Source organism: Aquila chrysaetos, chromosome 10 (genome assembly GCF_900496995.4).
Source record: "Aquila chrysaetos chrysaetos chromosome 10, bAquChr1.4, whole genome shotgun sequence".
Lineage (NCBI taxonomy): Eukaryota > Metazoa > Chordata > Aves > Accipitriformes > Accipitridae > Aquila > Aquila chrysaetos.
This window is the reverse complement of record NC_044013.1, coordinates 31,726,989-31,748,272: the sequence shown is the minus strand read 5'-3', so window position 1 is coordinate 31,748,272 and position 21,284 is coordinate 31,726,989. Positions and strand designations below refer to the sequence as shown.

At 43.5% G+C, this 21,284-nt stretch overlaps 1 protein-coding gene across 7 annotated transcripts in view; it reads right to left on the bottom strand.

Annotated features, from left to right (window-relative positions):
* Positions 1-21,284, bottom strand: part of LOC115347096 (S-adenosyl-L-methionine-dependent tRNA 4-demethylwyosine synthase TYW1-like) — a 119,395-nt gene that overhangs the window by 42,259 nt on the left and 55,852 nt on the right. For all 7 annotated transcript variants that reach the window (XM_030028063.2, XM_030028061.2, XM_030028062.2 and 4 more), the window contains 2 exons: positions 15,917-16,094; positions 11,894-12,029 (listed from right to left, as the gene is read on the bottom strand). In XM_030028063.2, the coding sequence (XP_029883923.1) occupies positions 11,894-12,029; positions 15,917-16,094 (314 nt within the window). The remainder of the gene's footprint in view (positions 1-11,893; positions 12,030-15,916; positions 16,095-21,284) is intronic.

The following is a 21,284-nucleotide window of genomic DNA, read 5'->3' as shown; positions in this document are numbered from 1 at the left end:
GTTAAACAGACCACACAGCCTGACAATATTTCATTTCCTGGGGAAATAGAGTATGTTTAACACGAAACAGCCAGAAAAAAGCATTAGCACAAGCCTGAGTAGCACTCCCACTGAGCCCTGTGCCAAAGAATCATCACAACCAAAGACAGGCTCAAATCTGAGCAGAAAGTGAACTTGTGAAACTAAAAAGCCCTTTCACCACAATAAAAGCCTTCAGCAACACTCCAAGTTTGTGTCCAGGTCCCACTGACTTTGAAAGGACTTAAACCAGAAGCTTGACAGGGGATGCTCTTGTGAAGGTTCCCAAATATAGGTGAGATCAGGACCTTTTCCACAGGGGCATCTTCCAATTAAGTGTGGCAGCAGTCCCGTGGGTTGGAGCAGCAGCTGCTGCAGCAGCAGGAACCTGCCACACAGGCACCAACTGACAAGCACTTTGTCCAGCTCCAGCTGCTGCTCTTCAACACAAAGTGAGGACAAACCCAGGAGCTCGGCCAGCAGCTGACCTGCTCGGCCACCTTGGCTCCATCCCATCCGCAAAACCGCCCCTTTGCCAAAGGGGTGCAAAATCCAGGAGAATCACTGACTTGCTTTGATCTGACCATAAAAACGATTTCTCTTCAAGCTGAATAGGCACCTCTACTTTCATCTGGGCCAGCACTTTGCATACAAGGTCACAGGATGGGGCAGACGTACTTGCGTCTGGTCACACGTGGGAAAGAGAAGAGGCATTCAGAGCCAGTCTTGTGATGAAGAAGAGCTGAAACCACCCTCTGGGACTTCCCACAGCCTCCTTTTGTTTCACATTCCCCAAAATGTCCCAGCTCCACACTGTTACGTCCCTCTAGCTCCATTACCTGATGTCTCCAGCTTGGCTGCTTGGCCAAAGATGAGGGTAACCTGTGGTACCTGGTGCGGTAGTCCTGGAGAGGCTCCATTTCAAACATGTCACTTAATAGTGCACAGTTGTAACCCCAGCAGTGCAAGGAAGTCAAGAAAAGGACAATGTTAAGAACAAACTACAGAAAAGGAGGGAAGCCCCAAAGAGGGCAACAAGGAGGAAAGTTTGCCTCAAACAATAATGTGCAAAGTATCTCAACACAGAGATTGGGAAACTTAAAGAAAAAACTTGAACAGCATTCTTATGTGCAGAAAAAGAAAGTGAGGGATAAGAGCAGTTTAAAAACAGAGCCCAGCTTTAGCCAAATGCTTCTGGCTAAAGAATGAACTGAATGTTCACCAAAGTCACTTTGGATCCAACGGAGGAACCCAGTCTCCCCCACGTCAGCTGCCAGGTGTTCACTATTTTTACACCATCCGAGCAGTTATTTATACATACAGCCAAAGACTTGGATGCTTCCTTACAGACCTCTGTAGTTGGAAATCTCAGCCAGGAAAACAACATCCCACTGAAATTTTGCAGGGCTCTAAAAGAATATTCCTCAAAATCAGTGCTTTTTGCTCAGCAATGGGGGAAACAGGACAGAAGAATAAACTGCATTTTAAAATAATCCTGTAATAACGGTGGTTTAAGTGAGCAATTGCAGTTTAATGAAAAAAGAAGAGGCAACACATCTGTAAGGTAAAAAGACAATCCATGATTTGACAACATGTCAGCACCTTCATGGGTATAACTCACAGACAGCAGCAGCCAGCGATGCAGACACAACGGATGCGTGACTAATGGCACGGCACGCAAGCTCAATTGAAGCCTGGGAAGGGGCTATTGTACTTAAGAGAATAAACTGACACTCATTATCTTGGGAAACAACAAACCAGCAATGCAACTTCAAGAGTCAAATGATGAAAGCAGAGATTGATCCGCTATAAAAACGTAATTACCTCATTAAAAATCACTCTTGCAGTCTGCGAAGCAAAGCATTTATAATATTTTTCTTCTGGGTTTTGTCCAAATCATCTAAAAATAGAACTGAAAGCCCCACCACGATTTGCTGAAAATCCTGCCGTTTTATTTAACAAAGAACAACATAAACAAGGAGTCTGAAATAAATTTCTTTCTTATTGATTAAGCAATCCTTGCAAGCCTACTGCTCTTGTAAAGCCCTAACTCAGGAGTTAGGCTCTAAAGTAATGAACGTTATGGAAAGGTAAATAAACTTTAAACATTTTAACTGCCCATCCTATTAAATAGTTGAGCTTCAGCTTGAGCTGGGGACTGAGAGCACTCCTGCACAGTGTGGGGGCACAGCAAGACATGCCAGGAGGTGACACGTGGAGAGGGGACATTCTCCACGTGAGCATGCACAGGAACAATGCTCCACACAGGCAGGCTTGTAAAAGCAGCACCTGGATGATGCTCTGCAATGCACTTGGGGTCTAGAGATCAATCCTGCTGCAAAACAGCTCTTTGCCAGACAGCAGCTGCTGTTAACCCTCCTCCAAACAGTTCTCACTAGCACTACCTAAGTGTTCAGATGCAGCACTGGGAGTCTTTCAGCAGCTCCCACAGGCTCTGTATCTCACTCTTCGTTTTGAGCAGTTACCCTCTGAGCTTTAGCCTTGAGGAGCTGGACTCCTTTCAGTTCCCACTGGTTTACGGGATTACTCCCTACAGATACACTCTAGGAAAATTTGTAGAGCATCACCACTTCAGAGCAGGCAGCGGTACTTGAACTCCTCAGCCCTTGCCCCATCACTTCCATCTGCTGAGAAAGTTTCCTCTCCTGGCTACCCCAGTCTCACAGCCAGGTCAGCATCACGGAGCACCATCTGGAGGGACTGTGGCCTGGCAGTCCCTAAGGCAAGAATCACTTCTGCTTGTAAAGGAACTGCCACTACCTTTCTGTGCAGCACTCCGGTCCCCTTGCAGCCGCGCAAAGATACATCCAGCAATCCACTGCAATCTGTCCTATCTCGACATGATGAAAACCACTACAAGTTCTTTCACATGTCCCAGGACCACTAGGTGACCATCATAGACTGCACCCCTGATCCAGACTGCTTATACCTACTAGGGGGGACATCCCTGTGTACACCAGCTCCAAGGGGGACAGTAACAGGCAAAGTTAATCTCTTCGCAGTCCCACTCCTGTGTGTGATGTGCTCTCAAGTGCAGAAACATGAACATGAAGTAACTGGACATCTCCAAAAGCTACCATATGGGATGCTCTTGAAGAATCACACAGAACATTAGAGCTCTCGCTTGCCACCATGCAGCATCCTGCTGTCCCCACATCACTCAAAGTGTGGTATTGCTCCATCAGATTCATAAGTCGGTTCCCCACAGACAACTGCAACAGAAGCAATGCGTGAAAATGGAGTCTTTAGAGCAGAATCAGAGGGATTTGCTCAATGCAACAGAGGCTGAGTGAAGCAGGAAAGAATTAACCTCTTAACACAAATTGTAGAAATAATCCAAAGTCATGGCAAAAACCAAGGCTAGTGTCAGGGTCTAAATGCCAAGCCTCTTTCCTGCAGAGCACCTGGGAAGTAGCCAGCTTCACAAACCTTCCTGAATGCAAACATCAGGTGTGAGGCACCATACATTGCTACTGATGAGCACCATCTCCTCACCTAGTTTCACTGAGGCATATGTTCAACTGTCAAATTACATTACAGTTGTGGAAGGTGGGTATCTGCCTGTCTGGCAGCCTGAACAAAAATGGCAACTTTCTGTTTGGTCAACTGCCGGCATGGCCAGAGCCTTTGGCAGGAAGGCTGCCTAGCAAATGCTGGACAAAGAAGATAGCTATGCTATCCATTCTTTACCTTCTGTAAAGGAGTGAGTCCAATCTGTAACACAGTAATCAAATCTTGCACATTTCAAAGGTATCCATGAGCCTGATATATGGATTTAAAAATTATGTTGCTTCTTAAAAAAAAAAAAAAGTCACAACAAAGGGTTTAACAAAGTCCTAAGTGTCTCTGGATGCACAGTGCAACTTCTACTCCTGCTTGAGGAGCCTGCCTTGGGGGGGTACATGTTTGACATTACCTGAAACCCCAACATCTGGAATTAAAGCATTCTTTTAGAGACCCAGTCTCTATGAAAAGCCTTCAGATCCTCCTACTTTCACAGAAAGTTGGACTCTTCTGAAGAGCCCTACAGGGAGATAAGGCTCCTCAGGATTGTTAAGCAAATATCAACACAAAACCAGAATGAAATAAATGCAATGAGGCAGACACACATTTTTATAGGTCTGTAAACTGCTGCATTAGCACTATGGATCATCAACTCTCCAGTTTCAGGGCTCACCACCACCTATACTATGCTCCTCTGGTTTTAGAGCTAAGCAGTTAGAGGAGATCATTTACAGTGCATCTAATATCAGTTCCTTCACCAAACAGATTTATGAGCAGCCAAGTGCTCTTCTGGGATAACAAGAAAGGGAGATCCCCAAATTAGTCAGCACGGTAATTGCACCCGACTATTGCACTTAGAAATGGCTGAACAAATTTGACAGAAGCCGAGCTCACCCGTCACAAAGGCCTTAATTGTGTAAAAAATGAAAAATAAGTCACCTTTGATTTGCCAGTCTGCTTTGACCTTTTGTCACTGTTACTAATTACTGGTTTTCCATATTCAAATACGTACAAGACAATAAACTCCACAAATTTATATGAGAGATGCTCCAGCAATTTAGCAGCTTCAGAGGAGACTCTGAATCCGTGTGTTGTAGTTCCTGCATTTCTTACATTGGCAAATCTAACAGCAGTTTCATCCAAGGAGAAAATGCAGGACTTGGCTCTCAAGCACACAACTTGCAAGTCAACAAGGCTCCAGATGGGTTACTTCAGCAGCTATGGAAATGATGGATGGGGCACCTGGTTTGGGAGGTCACAGACCACCCCACTGATCACAGCTATCATTTACAGCCACCAGCAAGTGTCCAAAGTTACAGCTACCCAACTCACACCACCAGCTCCCTTTGGATTTTTAGGGGCAGAGAGCCATACAAAGGAACAGGGCCAAGGCACAAACATCTACATGCAACAAGGAAAAAAGCACTTCTTTGCATGAGCTGGTTTATTGCTAAAAGTTGATCTGACAAAGGAAGTATAGGGTCAGATTCAGCTCTTGCTGGCAGTCAGGTAACCCAAAGAAGCTGAAATGGGAGCTGAGGAAGAAGATTACTGACAAGCAGAGCACTGAAGACACGACCATTCCCTGAGCTCTATTGCCACCTACCTGCTGCAGGATCCTGCCCTAAAGGAGAACCAGGGGAAGAGACCAAGTGCTCCTCAGCTCCTTCAGTCCCCAACCAACTAAATTTGGTCAAGTCACCTTCAGCAGCAGTTTGAGCCAAGCACAATGATCTCACCCTGAAACAGGAGAGCCTTCCCAGAGCCCACTCCACCAGATGACATGCAGCACTGAACAGCCCTGGGGCACCAAGTCCATGTGTCACTCCAGCTATTCTGCAAGCCTGGACCCAGCAGCCCAGCCTCTGTCATCCGAACATACCTGCACTACTCAGTCCATCATAGCTAAGCACTTACAAAAGGATTTCTCACCCCCTCTAAAGCAGTAAGTCTTCCTGATTTTATTTGCCTTGCACAAGTCCATAAGTATGTTCCCTCTGCTTCAGAAGAGCACCAACACGCCCGTTACCACACTCCCATAAAATCTATTTTCTTGTTTGCAGTGTTTTCGCCTCAATTATACACTCACCATCCAAAACGAGAAAATAGATCACTCTTGCAGATGCTTTGTCAACTCATCTTTCCCGAAATGTCAAATGAATGGATTCAATGAACCCGATAAATGCTTCTTATCTGAATCATCATGCTAGAGCCATTGATAATCGGTCAGCAAGTAGAAAAATCCAACAGCTAATGCATTTAGCAGAATGGAATATTATGCAATGCTCTGCACAATCCCAATCTACGGCATTTGGCCCAGTTACTTCAACTTTATAGGCTTAAATAAAAACATGTTTTAAAATAAAGTGCAGATACAAGTTTCCTTTGCCTAGTTGCCACAAGAAGAATTTTAGGCTCGCTCTTTCCTTTTTAAGAGTTCACATAAAAACACACACGTGCTCTGTCTTCTCAGGGTGCTTTTACATGAAGACTACTGCTCTATTTCACAACTAGAGAATGAAAATGTGAGAAGACATCCCCCAGACCACAGAGCCTGTTGGGGTAGTTGGGAGTTCTGGCTCCCAGAGCCAAGCCCCAGGCAACAGAGCAGCCCTTTGATAGTGATTGGGTTAATAAATAACAGAAGGGCAGGAAAGGGGAATAGAAAATGGTTTGAACCAAGTTCTCTAAAAGCCAAGTCTGGCATCTCTCATGCAGCCTCTAGGAAGAGCTCAAGGCGAAAGAAAGATCATGTTTAATAAATGGTAAGAATAGCAAATGCTTCTTAAATGTTAAGCAGGAGAAAAGCTAGGCAAGCTATATAATGTGTGCTAGTTAAGGAGTGAAAGAGAAGAATGAACTTGGAAGAGGAGGAGGAGGGCCCTCTGTTTCTCCCATTTACACTTCATAGGTCAGAGCCCATTTCCCAAAGACATGGGAAGGGGCAGAAGTGCCTTCTACCAACAATGAGGGTGGCAGCCGGGCAGCCTCTCTGCAGCCATAACTACTCCCCTGGCAAGAACAAGCAGCAAGCAAATAGCCCACAGACCTGGCTACTCCAAAGCACCAGGCAGTAATGAGGAGGAGGGGATTGATGTGGGATAACAGACAAAGCATTGGACAAGGACTAAGACAACATGGATTTTACCCCCACCTCTGCCTCAGGCTCACTGGGTGGTCAGAGGCACTTTGCCTTCCCCCCTAGTCTCACTATCCTGTCTTCATAAGACACACAGTAACAACCAGCAGCTTGGAATAACAGGTCATTTTGATTATGAAGTGTGTTTATGAACATTTTTCCCCTTTTCTTGCCTGCAAGCAAAGAGGTACTGGAACAGGCAGAAGAAATAAGATTTCACTCCCTCTGCAGCCAAGAATCTCACTAAAGCCTCATTTGGATTGCTGCTTGCTATAAGCTAAACTGAAAGGAGATGATGTATTTCAGAGACAATAGCTTAGTATTAAACATCATACCTTTGTAACACTCATATTGCATTTCAAAAGGCTTACACCAGAAGTCTCATTAGCAAAACCATTAAAACAAGCACACAGCTGGTGGAAAGCATTTACTGTGCAGAAGAGTCAAATTTTTCTAAATTTATAGCAGCAAAATTGATTGCTGATTCTAACATCTGTTGCAAATTTTACATTTAAATTCTCCTTAAAAAGTCACTTAGCTCAGAAACATCAGACTATGCTCTACAAACCAGTTCCCCTCCCCCAGTAACCACATAAATAATCTCCATGCAAATTAAGTGTGCTCTTTTCATAAAAGCAATTGTTACTGTCATATATTATATAATAAGCACTAAAACGTGCTTAAGATGTAGTGTAAATACATTGAGTTACGTTTGTAATCACATAGAAGCCAAGGGTAACTTTGAAGAAAGGATCACATTGGAAAAAAACCACTAAAGTAAACAGCACCAGATGCAAGCCTGAAAACATTTAAATATGCAAGCTGGCATCTTCATCATCCAGAAATATAAAAGAAACTACCTGTAAGCAGTGTGCAAATGCAGACCTGGAAGATGGTAATAGGAGACGTTTTTGTATTTCATGCCTTTCTCTGGACAAACTATCTCTAGCACTTTCCAGCAAGGAGTACATAGCCACAGGCACCAAATCCATGCACTGTCAAATATGATATCCTAGGACAAGTAGGGCTAAGAATTTCCCTTTTTCATCCTTTCTTAATAAAGGGGGAAGGGGGGGGGGGGGAGGACATTTGCTACACCTTGCCCGCAGAGCCATGACCCTGTTTCTCTACAAAATCTTAATTCTCTTGAAGCCGAAAAAGATTGAGGGCAAGGTTTTACATGAGATCTAAAGCAAGAGTCATGTATGATTTCTAAAGACACAAGTCTAACTGAACTCCAGAAAGTGCCAACAAGCTGTTTCTTTTGCTTTTTGTGACCCTCCTGGAAGGACAGGAAGGATAAGGTTCTGCTTCATCATCAGTTCCTGCAGTGCCATAACATCTATTAACCTAAAGGGTTTTTCCCCCCGTTTGCTTTGTGCATGACTCGAATCTGTTTAAGAGAACATTGGCACCTGTCCTCTGAAAGTTAAAGCAGTTCAGCAATGCCTACTTGGTGTCTGGCAGCACAGCAAGTACTATAAGGTACAGCGTATCGAGCAGATTGGACAGGATTTATCATGATTAAGTCAAGAAGATACAGACAGAAGAGGTGACACCACATCAAGGTTGGAAGAGTGCTCCTCAGAGCACATGAGCAACACCAGGGACCTTTTTCCCAGTGCTTATCAAGCCCGTGAACATCCATGGACCAGCAGTCACTTGCTTTCAAGAGTTGTCTTACTCTCTCAACAGGTGGAAAAAAACATGCTCGGAGATGTTGCAATGTAATGTTAAAACCACAAACAGGGCATGTTCTGCTGGTATGTCCATCACCACCTTTTCTCCAGTTATTTTCAAAGTGCTTGGGTAGAAATCTGTAAGCACTTTTGCCATACTGGGTCACTGCATCCCCACTTCATTTATCAGCAACTCTGTGGGGGATTCCCATTTGTCTCAGTCAACATCCCTGTCACTTGGGAAAACACTTGGTGATTTATGGATGACAACACCAAGAACAACAGTTTTCAAAGTTTCTCAACCTACAGAATCTGGTCTAATAACAGAGGGAAACAGAGCACAAAGGCAAAACACAAATAGATCACAGGTCTGACTGCTGGTGGATGAGAGCTCACAGAACATCGGTTTCTTATTTTCTTGCTCAGACAGCACACGTTTAGTTAATGGTATTTTTGAAAAAAGCATCAACTTGATCATAAAACTTCAAGAGATGGAAAATCTACCTCTTCCCTCCTGAGCTTCTGGACCCTCGTTATTAATTTGTACCTCATTTCTCATTTGGATATAGCACTATGAAGCAGCAGTGGCTGGAAGAAATACCTTTCAACCACTAGAACAGAGATTTCTCATCCTTACAACAAGAATAAGGATTCGCATCCTTAGCACTTGCTCCAAGCGCTTGTCTATCAAGTCAAGGCACCTCTCAACCGTTCTTATGAACTCAAGGCTGTCAGAGAACGAGACTACAAGACTTTCCAAACGTGACGTTTGGAAAGGGCACATTCTAAATTGCACATGTTAACGTCTTTCTTTTTCTTCTCAATTTAATTTGGAGGGCAGAAGACACATGACAAGAAACAAATGGAGCCTTCTGGGAGCCTACCTGCTGTTTAACATAAACTCCTCTCTCAAAAAACATTCTCAGCATAGAAAATTTAACATGAAAATCATCTCAATGAGAATCACTCTAGAAAGAATAAAACTTGCTCCAAATAGTAGTGGACAAAGAGGGGGTTTCTTGCTGTTTGCTGCAGAAAGAAGTATCACAAAAGATTTTTATCTTTTATTCCTGAACTTCCTTTGAAAATGCTGTAGCAACTAATCACCAACATGCTGTATGATGCTATCAAATCATACTGGGAAGTATTCATTATTAAATTCACTCCTTTATTAAGGGCTCAGGAACTTTGTGCAGAACTTCAGTTAAAATAATGAAATCCATTATCAGTATAACTACCTCATTAAGGCAACAGGTCTGAAACCCAACTCTTTGCCCAGGCCCTTCCATTTCTGTTTTAACAAGAATCAGCCTGGTTTTTGGTGCAGGAAAGAGAACAGCCACGAAGGACATCTTCACTCCTTTCTCACCTAGGACTGTGTCCTCTCCTCCTCCTTTCTCCCACTGGTCTGTCTGGATTATCAACACTTTGCAGCAGGACCTGTCTCTAACTACCCATCCCTGCAGTATCAAGCACAAAGCCCTGGTAACAGCCAGCAGGATAACTGTGCAGGAACAGCACTTGCCAAACAACACAATGGCAAGCACAGCAAGGTACAACTTATGTTTTAAATGTGCATAGATCAAACCTATCCATGATTCTTATTAGCAGTGACTCATATCAGCTGCAATGCCAGCTTGTGTCAGTCTCAGGAGAATTAAATAAGCCTGGATGGTTTGTCAGGCCATGTGAAAATACAGGACTTTTATTTTGTTTCCAGACATATTAGCATCACTTACCCAACACAATACATTAGCACTTCCCCACCTATTCTGAAATAGGAGCTGTATTTCTCAACGATCAGCAGATACATTAGCTTTCACTGTCTTTCATTCATCACGGTCCTACAGAATGGTGCTTAACATCACACGTGAACAGCAAGCGATGCGCTCAGGAAGAAAACAGAAAGGTCCTTCTGCCTAGAAGCAGTTCAAGATAATTTTGGGGTACCAGAACCATGTATAACATTAAGAAAAACCTAACAAACAGCAGCTTCCCAAGACTTCTTGCTGTCCCCCATGTGCGATGATGCAACATGCAGCTGAGCAGGGGCTGGCAGAACAGTGTATTACCAACTGGAGCAACTATTAATTGGCTCTTGTGTTATCAGTGTTTCAAGGACGCTTCAAAGTGCAGTTGCTTTGAGGAGAAAATGCACCTGCTAGTTGAGCTGCTTTTTCCTGTCCTCTTCACCTTGACCAGAGTATTTTTAGCTGTATGGACAAACTTGCCAATACTTTCACCTTCAATTCTTTGCAAGGAAATTTCTGACAACACACAGCAATGAATGAACCCTATCTATCCAGGGTCAGGAGAGGCAGAATGGAAGAAATGATGGGCAAAAGCAAGTTCCCAAAATACTTTTTCAATATTTTTGCCTTCAATATTTTAGCTCCCCTTCCTTCCACAGCCTCCTCTACTCACACAGAGAACTTAGTAAGTTTGTACCTCATTCCAGTAAGCTCAGAGTTTGGCCTGAGATTTTGCTTAACAAGATCAGCCTGCACACTTGCACACAAACAGCTTGATCAAGCTACTTACATACCTTTGCAGAAGAAAGTGTTGCTCAACTACACCGAGTCTCCCAGATCTACTAATGTAAGTACATAGGCAGAAAATGGTCCAACATTGTCATCTCAGAAGGCAGAAAAACTCATTATTCAAATGAAACAGCCTCTCTTGTCTGTTTATCTCAGCAGGTAACACGTCAACTTCTGCCAAATCAGTAAACAGAAGTACTTGCTTCCATCAGAGCACAGTATCAGTAAACAAGAGAGGGAAGACGTGCTCATGAAGCACTATTCTTATCAATTCATGTGATGCTGGGACCATGAGTGCTTCATTAATTACAACAAAAACTTACATGGTAGACTAAGTTCTGAGCTGGCAGCAGCAGACATGATCCCACGGGCCTTCAGGTCACTGTTCAGCTGTCTCAGACACACACAAACTACTGCAAACCACTGACAGTATAAAGGATCACCCTTGCTATTATGCTCAGATCTACTGTTTTGGGTAAATCTTCCAGAAATAAGCAGATTTCTATGTAGGAGGGCAACTAGAGCTAGTAAACTCCAGCACACACATAATGTCCTTTATGTTCTGTAGCTTCAAGAGAAGCTTTGAGAACCAGTGCTAAGAGCCACGTGGGAATTTATGACTCTTCCTAGGCTTCCCTGAATTTCCAGTTTTCCTTCCACAGCCTGCTTTCAGTGTAAACGCCTCATTAGGAAATCGTCTATTATTTTGTAATCTCTTCATCTCTCATGTGTCTCTTAACATTCACAGCAGAGTTTATTGTCCCATTTGTCTGCTCTCCTTTTGTCATTAAATTTCTCCCCACATGGAAAACGGATCAAACTTGCTGGACTTTATACACTTTAATGTACAAAACACATAAATATGCTTCCAACACATCCAGAAGCCACTCCACAGTCCATCTTAAGCCTCTCAAATCTTCTACTTTTGTCCTGAGTAGGTAAGGTGAGGAAATAAGAAAAAAATATTTAAAAATACATTCTTAACTGGGTACCTTTTCAGACAAGGCTTTTAAACTGTCTAAAAACCTCTGCCAGAAATCCTTGAAGAGGGGTCGATCAATTCTCTTCAGGCTCTCTTTGGTGCTGGCATCCACGCTGACATACAGCTGCGTTACTGGCCCAAGGTTCCTTGGAAATAAAAGGGAATTGTTTTCAGAGATTACTGCTAGCTGAATTTGTGTTTTCCTACCAAAGCACACATAAAACACAGTATCTCCGAACAAGCTGCTCTGCTGGTCCAGTAGCGACTTGAACTATACAGTATTTACAGACAAAACTATCAAAGTCCAGCAGTTCATCTCTGCCAAGTGACCATTATCTTAATAGCAAGATGTTACAACCTACTTTCAACAAATAATACACCCCAAAGCTAAGAATGTCACATACAGAGGCCTTGGCTGACATTTTAATTATCTTTTCCTCACTGAACTAGAACATATTTCACTCCAGTGTAGCTGTAACATTCAGAAAGGCTTCCCAAAGCAGGCTGCCAGGGGTTCATGCGAGGCACCGAAAGGCTCTGCTTCTCTCTGCTTTATGGTTAAAAACCATAAAGCTCAGCCCCTTCCCAAAGTTCTATTTGTCCTGGCCCATGGAAAAATAATCCCATTCAATAGAAATACAGCCATAATTCACCCAGTTTCTACTGCTGGACACGTTGAACTTACCTGACCTGCAGCTGGCATCATCAATCAAATAATTTTTTGAAGGGAAATCAAAGCTGTTTAGAAAATAAAACCAAGCACAATCCCCCAACATGTTCTCCTTCCACTTCCAAGGCTCTTATTTCGTATAAATCCTGCAGTATAGTCTTTCTGGTCACATAATGCCAGTGAGCACAGCATCTGTGAGCCCAACAGCAGTAACTTCTAAAAAGATTAAACCTCCTCTGCTGTGTGAAGAGCCTGGGTTGAGTCTAATCCCTTCCATAAATCCCAAGGGTATAAAGGAGAAGCAGCAACCTGCAGTCCATTAGCAAAGGGATAATTAAGAGCATTAAGAGGAACAACCTAAAAGGAGCTCCCTTGTCACAGACAAAACTGATAAAGCCAGTGAGTATAACACACATCCACCCCTCATGGCATCTTCCACCCCAGTGTCTCCAAGATGAAATGACAGCATCCCAGTTGCACCACGTAACTCTTCAGCTCTTAACAGTTTTAGGACAACGTTTTGCAAGCATTTTTTGTGAAGTCTGTTAATGAGCAGGCTATAGTCCCAGCTTGATTTGGTTCTTTATAGAAGATGAAAAGAAATTAGAAACTACTGTTCAGCTGCCAAACAGTGCCACCTAAAAGTACACCAAACCCCTGCCTTCCCCAAAAGGTGAGAGTGTGACAAAAACCATCCAGAATGAGACCAAACAGAGCTCTTAGCATGCAGAAAAATCCACTTAACATGGACACTTAAACGACCTATCTAACCATATTCTCTCTGTATATATTTAGACAGAAGAATGAAATAGCCCAGAACAAATTTAACATTTTAGGTTAAAAAAAACAAACCTGTTTTGTAAACAAGCTTGTCTGGACTGGCAGCCCAAAGCCACAATCTCCAAAAATGACCAAATGTTCTAGGCATAAGAAGTAGATTGAAGTATTCAGTTTCAAAGAATATAGCCAAAATACTCTTTTCTTTACTTAACGCCAGATTTGCCTAATTAAAAGAGGCCCCACTGAAAATGGAGCGAGTGTTTTTCAAAACATGAGCTGAGAAAAAAATCTTCTCTTCTCTGAGGATATCAATCCTAAGGACAGGCAAGAGCCAGACTCACTGTTATAGTGGAGAAAATTAAAGAATTAGAAGAGATCTTGGGGTGGGATTGCTGCCCCACATTGTTCCAAAACAGAGCGGTCCACAGGGCTCTGCCATGGCTGGGACTGGAGCCAGGACAACCTCGTGCACGTGCTCTGATGAAGAGGAACAAGAAGAAAGGGCAGTCATGGGTCCAGCCAGGACCAGGGAGAAGCAGAGCACAAACTAATGTTCCCAGAACACAGCTACATTTCATAATTAACAGGAAATTTAGTTGCGTGGTACTAGAATGGATTTTCCAACGTTCTTCCTTAATTTTGGTTGTAATTTCCAAGCTAGCTTAGACAGCTGAGATCACATCCAGGAGATCAAATTCACAGCATGTACCACATATGAACTTGGGCAGAAATCATAACCAAGTAGCATAGCTGAACTCAAGAGCAATAAATTGACTTCAGGCCACCAGCCATGAGGTGGTTTCACAAGCCCACCAACAGGACACAGCCTAGTCAACGATTCAAAGAACAGTAACAACAATATAACAAAAATGAGCATTTGCTTATGAGCAATAATAAGCATATCATTATTATTATTATTGATGCTCATAAATGCAAACACATACACAATGGTTCATGTTCAAAGTCACTAATCAGAAACAAGAGGAGGATGAGGACAAGAGCCAGGTGACTGTTCAACAGGAGCTCACATGCTATAAAACCTCCTTCACTTTATGAAAACATGTGTGCACCTGGAGGCAGATGAAGCTGCAGTCCAAATACAAGAGGAGGTCGAGAGGAGAGGAGAGAGGAAGGCACAGGCAGCACCATGCTGGAGACCCAGCCAGGGGGTCTGCAGAGCCAGCGGGCCACTCTCCTAAACCCAGCGAACACCCCAGGCCACGCTCCCCATTTGCATGCTGGATGCCAGAGGTCATGCTGCCTATTTTAGGACTAACTTTTAGATTATAGCTCCCCTCTGCTGTCAGCTCACAGAAAAGTGAGCTTGGTGCATACTTCAGTTCCCACATTAAGCAAATCATTTGCTTTGATGAGCCAAAGATCAATTGCAATTTTTAAGACAGCAAGACTAGCATTTTATCACTTTCTTTTTTGTTTCTTTTTTTAAAAAACATTCAGCAGATCATAAGAAATGCAGCTTCAAAATATAGTGTGTGCTCTCTTTTTAAAATGCTATCTTTAGGAAAGAGCAATTTCTGTCTATCAGGCACATAATACATGACTTAAAGTAACTTGATTACACAATTTTTCAATCATTTGGAATGCCTTTGTAGTATATAATTACTCACTCAAAAATTGCATGCCCTCCTCCCTCACTGCCATATTCAGACCATGAGAAGGAAGTGAAAAGGAAGCTCTACCACAGAGTGCTAACACGGAGAGGCACTGAGCTGAAATGACAAGCTGAGTGACATACCAAAACCACCCTGCATACAGCTCCGCTAACGTGCTCACGTAACTCCAGGGTTGGACTTCATCAGCATTATCAGCTGACGGTATTCTGACGAGTTCCCAACCACCTTGCAGCTCACACCACGTGCTGCATTTCCTTGCTACGTGGCTTCGGATTTCGTTAAAGGCAGCCTGGATGCTCAGGAACATCAGAAACAGGGATTCTTTGCACTTGTAAAGACTCTTTCATCAGAGTTTGTTTAAAAGTTTTGAACATTTAGCTCAAGTCCCTCTGAGAGGGAGGTTAAAAACTACTGATCCCACTTTTGCAGATGAGTATGTGCTTTTCACCTTTTCTTATCCTGCACTCCAGGTCCTGCTGGAGATGCTGAGCTGTATAGATCTTTGGTTTGAGCCATTATGGCTGGTCTTATGGAGATAGAACAAAGATCAGACTGCAAGAGAAGCACACAGACCAAAAAGGCAATTTGAGTTGAGTCTCCTGCTCTAGCTGTCGGAAACACTCACAACAGTTATCCATGTCCCCAAGCACAAAACACAGCTCACTCACTGTTCTCCTTCCCTCACACCTCCAGGAGGTACTATATTACATTCTCTTCACTTTCAGAAGTAATCACGCTTTAAGAGATATAGAAAAGAAAATCAAACTGGGGCAGAAAAAGAGATGAGAAAGAGCATGGGGAGATTAAGGCTAAAATCAAATAGATGCCGAGTGGGCTTCTTCATTGTCAGTGCTCATGCAGACCTGACTCTGATGAGCAATAAAATGGAATTAAAACACAGGTCAGCACTCAAATGTTTTAGTAGGGAGATATTTTGTCCAACTCTTACCTAATCTCATCTGGGAACTGTGCATTTGTAACCAGGAAACTAGAGATGCTGTGCTGGTGCAGGAGCTTCACAAATTGGTTGATCTCCGGGTACATGATGGGCTCTCCCACTAGTGACAGTGCACAGTGCTTTGCTGTCATTGCTTCCTCAAAGCGATCTGCTTTTACTCCTGACACGCCTGCAAAAAGAGGGAAGACAGGCTTAAATCAACCCAACCCCCTCCCAAACCATGCATCCATATCTAAAATACACCCTGGCACAAGGAAGACTGAGCAAAACCAGCTGCAGCCCTCCTGAACCAGAGGAGACAGCAGGACACAGCCAGTACCCATTGAGCCAACTCTGCAGGAATCCACAAAACAGCGTATGCCCAGACACACGGAGCCTGGGGCTTTGTGTGCCCTGTTCACTACTGCAAGTAGTTTTCTAGTAACATTTGAGTCAAGCTTTCCATTGCTAAGACCTCAGTGATGCTGCCCAAATGCTGAGACAGAAACACAAGAGCTAGTTTAATGCCACTTCAAGTAAGCATCTTAAAATAGAAAACCAGGTTATGTCTGTCTCTGCTGCTGACCCCCTGTGGTCTCCCAGCCCCATGAAGACCAGCTCCCCAGAGGAGCTGGGCACACTTCACCAAGCAGAGCACCAACAAGCATGTCTGAATCCATATTCGAAACCACATGAAATGCAACTCCACAGATGATGCGTTCAAAAAGAAAACCCAACACATGACACAGTCCTGAAAAGCAAGACATTTCAGAACGAAGAGGAAAACACAAGGAGCTCAACTGTAGCGTCCACATGAAAATGCTAGCTGCAGGTTTAACCAATCTGAGTCATATCTATTATACCCACGGGAGGGCAGAGGAGAGGCAAATACTCCTCCAGCCCATCCGCATCCGACCAAGTGCTCAGGACCCCATATGGAATCATCTGACTACAAACAAGCTTTTGTTCCAAATATGTCACTTCACATTTCCTTGACATGCCTTGATGTACTCAAATAATATCTGCAGTTTTAGATTGGGGGTTGGTCTGTTTTCAAAAAAACAAAGACTTGAATTTGAAACCAGGTCCTCAGCTCACCTCTCGTTGCCTAGATGCTGGAGCTCAAGCAGTACAGAAAATTACATGCTATGCTGCAAAGCCAAGATAAAAAGTGTTCATGGATATTACTTCAGCCTCACATAGAAAAGCTGGTTTGCGATCAGAGCAAAGCTTAGTGCATTTTAAACCAGCCAGGCTCAGTCCTGAATAAGTGACAGGACTAATGGTTATTCTGAAGAAACTTGACAGTACTAAATGAGAACTTTATCTGAAAAGAAAGAAGCATCTCAACCACACACTGAGATTAAAGGACTAACTTTCGTATTCTTAAAGCTACTGTAAGTCATTTTTGGAATTAATTAATTTCTCTCTCTCAGCATCTTCCAATTGGACTATGATAATTACCGTGCCAGCTTTAAAAGCAGACAGAAAAAAATTCCAACATCACGTAAAGTTTGAGAGTAACTTTCTCAAAACAGTTTACAGCAAATCTGGCATACAGTAAATACACTCCAGAGGAGGGTAGAGGTTTTGTATGCAATCATTTGACCATATAAATCACAAGCTAGACAGGGATAAACTAAACAGGATTAGTGGGTATTCCAGGGAGCACATGAACTCTCCTACACTTTTGGCTGCCATACTGCTACAGCACTCAACCTCTGCTCCTGTAGATTAGCCTCCTTCTGTCTTCAGTCAATAAACTCCAGCAAAGTCAGAGCCTGGGCAGATTTCGTATAGCAATACGGTCCAATACAGGTGCAGGAGCTTGGACCCGTAGGAACTTGAGAAGCCTCTGCAAGAGGCAGTGGCATACAGCTTTTGGCTCCTGCTGAGCTCAGATCTCGAAGCCTCCTTTGATCAGCAAATCTCCTTTGAAAAACTGATTCCAGCTGCTCTCCTACTGGTGCAATTTGGGAAAGAAAAGCATCATCTGGCACATCACCCTAGAGAGGCTGGTTGTTGACTTTGGGTACCGCTCTGCAAGTACCTGTACACCAGTCATCACAAATGTCTGGGTCACTGGGGAGACAAGGAACGTGTTTTATCCACTCTTACAGCAAGACACACAGGTAGTCTTAGGATTTCCTAGTTCAGGTCATACATTTTCATTTGTTTTTTTCATTTTTCCGCCAAGTTGAACCAGAGCTGTATTAGCCAAGACTCCCACTTTCCTATTTCTGAATTATGTTTCCATTTTGTGTGTGCCCTTCGCAAGGGCACAGAGATTTACTACCTCAAAAATGTATCCATCAAATAAACTACTTCACACCTTCCCACCTTAGCTCCCTCTCAGTAAGATGTCTCTCCATCAGTTACTCCAAGAGAGAATTATGTGACATTAACCAACATCTATGGCCTTCAAAAACAGTACAAACTATGGCAACAATAAAAGAGAAGATGACATATCTTTAAAAGCATGCATAGGGACTCTTACAGGATAGAGGGCTATCCTCTATGATATCCTATAGGATAGAGGGTCCCCAAGAATTTTTCTGTTCCTTCAAAGATCTCATTTTTAGTGCAATGTGTGGAGTTGTTAAAGCATCAGGTTACCTCACCATTTCCTTTGGTGCATGGAGATGTCTGTATGTGTGTACCTGAATGCAAAGCTGTGGTACTGGTACTAGAAAGAGCACCAATTTATTCAAATAGCTTCGGGTATTATCTGAGCAGCATTACCAGACATTCAAGACCTTTGAAGGCTCTCTAGCTAAGACATTTTCCCCATGCTTTTCTCCTCCAGTAGCCCAAATAGTCTGGTCTGCTATACGTTGGGGCTTGGTGTTCAAACGTCTCGGTAGACGTGCACAACACCCTGCTGGAAACTCCTCTGGAGTCCCTGTGGCTGCCCGGCCAGCGCTGCAGAGCCCAGCTGCAACCTGTCCTCCCTCTTCAAGAGAGCAATCTAGTCCATCTCACTGCTCAAGCCTTGGGGTGGTTTGTGGGGTTTTGGTGGTTTTTTTCTTTTAAAATCAATCATAACAAAATCTGACCTACCATTTGTGGAGTGCTGCTAAGTTTGCTGGAAGTAGACAGGCATGTTTTCTGCCTGAGGCACTTGCAACCTGGACAGAGGACAGCTCTGACAGGGCACACATGGGACTTTCCTCCTGTAAGACACCGCGCATCTTTTAACTCTCCCTGGCTTCAGCTTACTGCACAGTGTTTCAAATCAATTTTGCTTTCACTGATTCTACTCTAACAATATTTTCATATGCACCTCAGGGAAGCAACAATGTAAAATTCACAAAATGTAACAACGAGCTACTGGGTTTTTCTTACTGATTTTTCTTCTCCTTAATAATCCTTTTGCTTTTAGACTCCCAAGATAGGAAGCATGTTGCCATCTATCACTCTGAAAAAGTAACACATCTGTTCTTTTTCCACTTTGCAGCACAGTTCTAGTCCAGAGCCTTTTTTTTTTTGTGGTCTTTCTCCTTTTGCAGTTCCAGGTCAAGGGTAACTGTGCTGAGGATGCACATGCAAGTTTCAGGGAATATTTATGAATTTGTTTAATGGAAAATAAGCTCCAGAAAGAGACAATTGGGATGTCCTTACAGGCGCCTCGACACTTTGGGAATACTTTCAGATGCTGCCAAGTCCATCTATAATCTTTCCCTCTCTCCAACCCTTTTTGGGTAGACACCAGGGAGTAGTGAGGGAAGAAGAGGGTTATTCCTTAGTCTGAAGTTGGGTTTGAACAGATTCCTGCACTCAACATTCAGAAGAAGGTAGGGCTTTCGCACATCTGCAAAATAACTTTTGCTTTTCACCTTTCTTTAGTGCAAACAACACACATTTCTGCCACACTGGGCTAACATTTCCATCACACTGCACCAGTACTGCACAGCTTGAGGGCAATTCCTGCCTTCACAAGTATACCCTCAATACCATCAGCAACTGCATGCAAATACAGTCATCATTTTAAACAACATGTGGCTTCTTCCTAAGCAAACATAAATGGCTATTTTGAGTCAAGTCCTGCCTCATAAAAAGAAGGAGGGTTGTTATTGTTTAAGACTTTCAATTTTCACAATCATAACAAAAGTCACAGAACTACTGGTTACAAGGGGCTCCTGCAGGTCTCTAGTCCAGCCTCCTGCTCAGAGAGGACAATTGCCAACACTGGACCAGGGTGATAATGGCTTTACTTAAAAGACTTGAAAGCCTCCAAGGTTGAAGTGTCCCCTACCTCTCTGGGCACCACCTTGGCTGAACAAGCTTATTTTGATGTCTAACTTGAACTCCCAAGCAGAAACCCAAGTCTTTTGTCCCTTGTTCTACTATGGCAGGTGGGTCTCCCAGCATGGACCAACGTGGGGTTATAACACTCTCACAGAGAACGTTCCACTTCTTGCTGAACACACATCTATCGGCGCAATAATCATGTTTCTCAAGGTCCCACTGAAGTAAAGCTATGCCAAGTGTGCCTGCCACCCTCCCTAAATTAGTATCACCTGCAAAGTTGCTGAGGGTGTATTCAGTATCATCACCCCCATCATCTGTTGATGGAGATGTTGTACAACATAGGTTCTTGTATCAACCCCTGAAGTACCCTGCTTGTTATCAGCCACCAAACTGACCTCAAGCTATTGATCACAATCCTTTCAGCATGCCCAGCCACATTTCAACTCATCTAAGAGTCTGGCTATCCAGAATAGACTGAATAAAAGAGCAGAGTTTGAAAAGTGCTCAGTGCCGTAAGCATTAAACATGCATACTCTTGCTTATAGCTGCAACAGTCTTCTATGGCTGTTACAACCTTCCAGACAATATTTGACACCCTACATGCTCTTCACTCATGCAAACCACCTGTACCCAAACTCCTGCTGTGCTGGTACTGCATCCCACCAGCTGTGTTAACAGGCAGATGTGTTAACAGGCAGACGTGAAATCCTGCACCAGTTCTGGCCCAGCCAGCCAGGCAGTACTGCTGCAGGCATCCTGCCTTAACTCAGCACTCTCCCCACACTGCCCACGTGGCTACAGTGCAAAAGAAACACCAAGGCTAGGGAATGAGACCTGCACTTCCTTACAGACTGCCCTGCCTCAAGCACTGACAGCTATGCTTTGCTTATCTGAAGGAAGGTGCACTAATGACACCAACTACCTCCTCCACTGACTCCTCTCATCTCACTACTACTTCCCCAAGGAAACCTTCACCTACCAAATTAACATCATTTTTCGCTATGACACTACAGCGCCTTCACTGCTTTCCCCTGGACGACCTCTAGAGCTGTGATCCAGTCCACCGGACCACACGTGTGCAACAGGCAGAGTGCAGCCAAGTCTGGTTAGTCTGGCTGCTCCCTATCCA